At 41.2% G+C, this 3,029-nt stretch overlaps 1 protein-coding gene across 1 annotated transcript; it reads right to left on the bottom strand.

Moving 5' to 3' along the window:
* Positions 1–344: 344 nt before the first annotated feature.
* On the bottom strand, positions 345–1,004 carry LOC132601801 (uncharacterized). Its single transcript, XM_060314863.1, has one exon. The coding sequence runs from the start codon at positions 1,002–1,004 to the stop codon at positions 345–347; it is 660 nt and encodes a 219-aa protein (XP_060170846.1).
* Between the last annotated feature and the right edge of the window lie 2,025 nt (positions 1,005–3,029).

Here is a 3,029-nt window from a genome sequence, read left to right as displayed (position 1 = left end):
TAGGGGCACGGTGGGGTGGCCCACGACTGAGGTCCCCATGCAGCCCGGGGGGGGGGGGGGGGGGGGGGGGAGGGGTAAAACCATGACTGGGCAGCAGCCCCTTGGTTCAGCGATGCTGCTGGCAGATTGCCCTGGGCGGTGTGTCGGCTACCCCCGCCGCTGCTCTGCCCGTTTCCTGCTCCACCGCGGTTGTTGTTGCGGTTTCCGCCGCCGCGACCGCGGTTGTTCTTCCTTCCGCGATTGTGAGAATTTCTTCGATTATTAGAACCATTCTCAGAATTGTTGGACTGCTCATTACTAGAAAAATTATGAGGATTAACATTGTGGGAAACGAGAGCAGCATTCTACCCGGAGTCGTGGATGGCGTCCTCGCCATGGCTGTCTTCCTCAAGTTCGAGCATCGACCGAACAACGTCAAAAAATGGGAGAGGAGTACGGTGCTGTACCGTCGTTCGAAAGGTTTTATATTCCTCCGATAATCCCCGCAGAAGACGAAGCACAAGTCGTTCGTCGGAAACTTTGTGGCCGACGTTTGCGAGATTGTCTGCAAGAACTTTTAACCTGGTGCAGTATGCTTTCACATTCGGAAAATCCACCAATTTGGTGTTGGTGAATTTTGCATCAAGAGCAAGAGCCCTAGCCGATTTGTTGTCCTGAAAGAGATGAACAAGACGATTCCATGCCTCGGCTACAGTGTCCTCTTGATGAATGATCGTGTTGAGAAGATCATTCGAGATTGTACCATATATCCATTGACGAACAATGTCATCTAGCCGTTCCCATAGAGCCTTCGTAGCAAGTTTCTCAACTGCCATTGACGGAGGTGGCACGGTGGGGGAGGCAGGAGGTAGTATGTGGTCGATCACCAAGTTTGCTCGGCAATGGAGCTTGAAGAGGGTAGCCCAGTTGTTGTATTGGCTTCCTTCATAGTCAAAAACAATAGGAATGCATGATTTGATATTGGTGACTGTAGTCATAAGGTGCAACTTGGAGGTGTCAGCCATGGAGAAAGAGAGGAGGAAGAGCCGAAGAGAAAGAAGACAAGAAAATTGTCGGCGGCTAGGGTTTTGGTTGCTAGGGTTTTAGGAGAGACCTAGTCTGATACCATGTAAGAGAATATTTTCCCTGTCTGTTTTCATTCATTCCATAGGTTAATATACATCATGTACATCACAATTGTAGGCTACAAATTAGGAACTAATTTGACTAATGGATTCTAACATATGCTATCCTAAAATAGAAGATTACAACATATATGGCACTAAATATGTACAGATTCTAACAAGCACGTAAAAATAATTGATAGAATTAATAAAACGTGTCTTGTGTCATTTTCTATATTTCCCTCTGTTATTTTGTTGGACTTACCAAGACACAAGGAGGAGTAAATTGTCGTATCAATTGTTTGTGATAAGAAACATAGTGATAGTTTGTGTATTTACAAAACGTAGCAACAGTTTGTCTCAAAGTGTAGCAATGTAGCGAATACATAGTATCTGCGCGCAAGCCAAATTCATTGTATCCGCCAGTAAGAGAAATACTTTCGAGCGCATACAAATATCTCTGCCTAATTGAAATCACGCAGATACAAGATCAACTTACATACATTTCAACACATTTTATAGTCATCACGCCAAAACGTCACACATACAACTAATATGCATATAATATACATACAACATACACTTTACATACCTACACCTAGGGGTGGCAAACGGGTGGGTCGAGTCGGATATGGGCCGGGTCGAAAATGGGTTAACTAAAAACGGATCAGTTACCCGACCCACCCATATTTAATACGGATAAAAAATGGGTTACCCGACGGATAATATGAATATCCATATTATCCAAAGCTACTTCAAAGATGTTGGCTTCATGTAGCTAATATGGAGAAGATTAAACTACCTTCTTGTCCACAAATACAATCCCTAGCACATAGTTGCGCCTCAACATTTGCGTGAAGACTAGAACTTAAACTTTCGAATGACATGACCTCCAAGAATTTTTTTTTCCAGAAAATACCCATCTAAGTCCCACCATTCCTCCCCTTCGAAACTTCTAAAAAAAAAAAAATCTTCAAAAAACATTTTTTTTAAAATTGTTTTTTTGAGGGTGGTGGGGGGAGGGGGTAGTGTAGAAAACCAAAAAAATATTAGAAACTTAAAAAAAAAAAATGAGGGGGTTGGATGTGAGGGGCCGGGGGGGGGGGTGAGTTGGGTGGTGGTGGTGGGGGGAAGGAGGTATATACAAAACTAAAATAAAAACTTTTTAAAAAAATTAATTTTTTTGTTTTGGAGGGGTGGTGGGATCGGGGGTGGGGTTGTCGCAAGGCGTGGGAGGTGTAAAATACAAAAAAAAAATGTGTTCAAAACTTTTTGAAAAAAAAAAAGTTGAAACTTTAAAAAATTGGAGGGGGTTGGGGGGTGAGTTGGGTGGTGGTGGGGGTGTGAGTGGTGTGGTTGGGGGTGGGGTGGTTGGTGAAATGTCAAATGTGGGACTTGTTTTTCCTAATTTAATTAGAGAAGTCATTTTCCTCATTTTTAACGAACTTATTTTTCTAAAGAAAATATTTTCCAAATTTTTAAACAAACAAACATGAAGAAAATTGGCATACCGAACTCACCTTATATATTGTGAGTTTTACTCATATTTTAAGTGGATAATATGGGTTGACTCATATTAGATACATTTTAAATGGGTTAGTATCCAACCCATTTTAAATGGATTGAGTAGGGGGATAACCATATTTTTTTACTCATTTTGCCACCCCTACACCATACACTGGTGTGTCACTCTATTTTAGTGTATCACACTTGTATATTAAAATTCTACTACAACCAGGTACCTGTGGAAGTGTCTCTGACTTAAAAAGTTTTACAATGCAGAAATTTCATCATGACATTTTTTTTTATTTTTAAAAAGCAATGTTACAGAATGCAGCATAAAACAAGGAAGAAACCCATTGGTTCTTCTACTGCTTACAACAATTATCAGTTTTTAGGAAGAAATTTCTTCACAATGTTACATCA

The sequence above is a fragment of the Lycium barbarum genome, chromosome 7 (genome assembly GCF_019175385.1).
Source record: "Lycium barbarum isolate Lr01 chromosome 7, ASM1917538v2, whole genome shotgun sequence".
Taxonomy (NCBI): domain Eukaryota; kingdom Viridiplantae; phylum Streptophyta; class Magnoliopsida; order Solanales; family Solanaceae; genus Lycium; species Lycium barbarum.
Note: the sequence above shows the minus strand (reverse complement) of the source record. Positions and strands in the feature narration are given on the sequence as shown.

Bases quoted from the DNA above. Each gene is read 5' to 3' on its own strand.
- LOC132601801 (XM_060314863.1), bottom strand. From the start codon at position 1,004: ATGGCTGACACCTCCAAGTTGCACCTTATGACTACAGTCACCAATATC.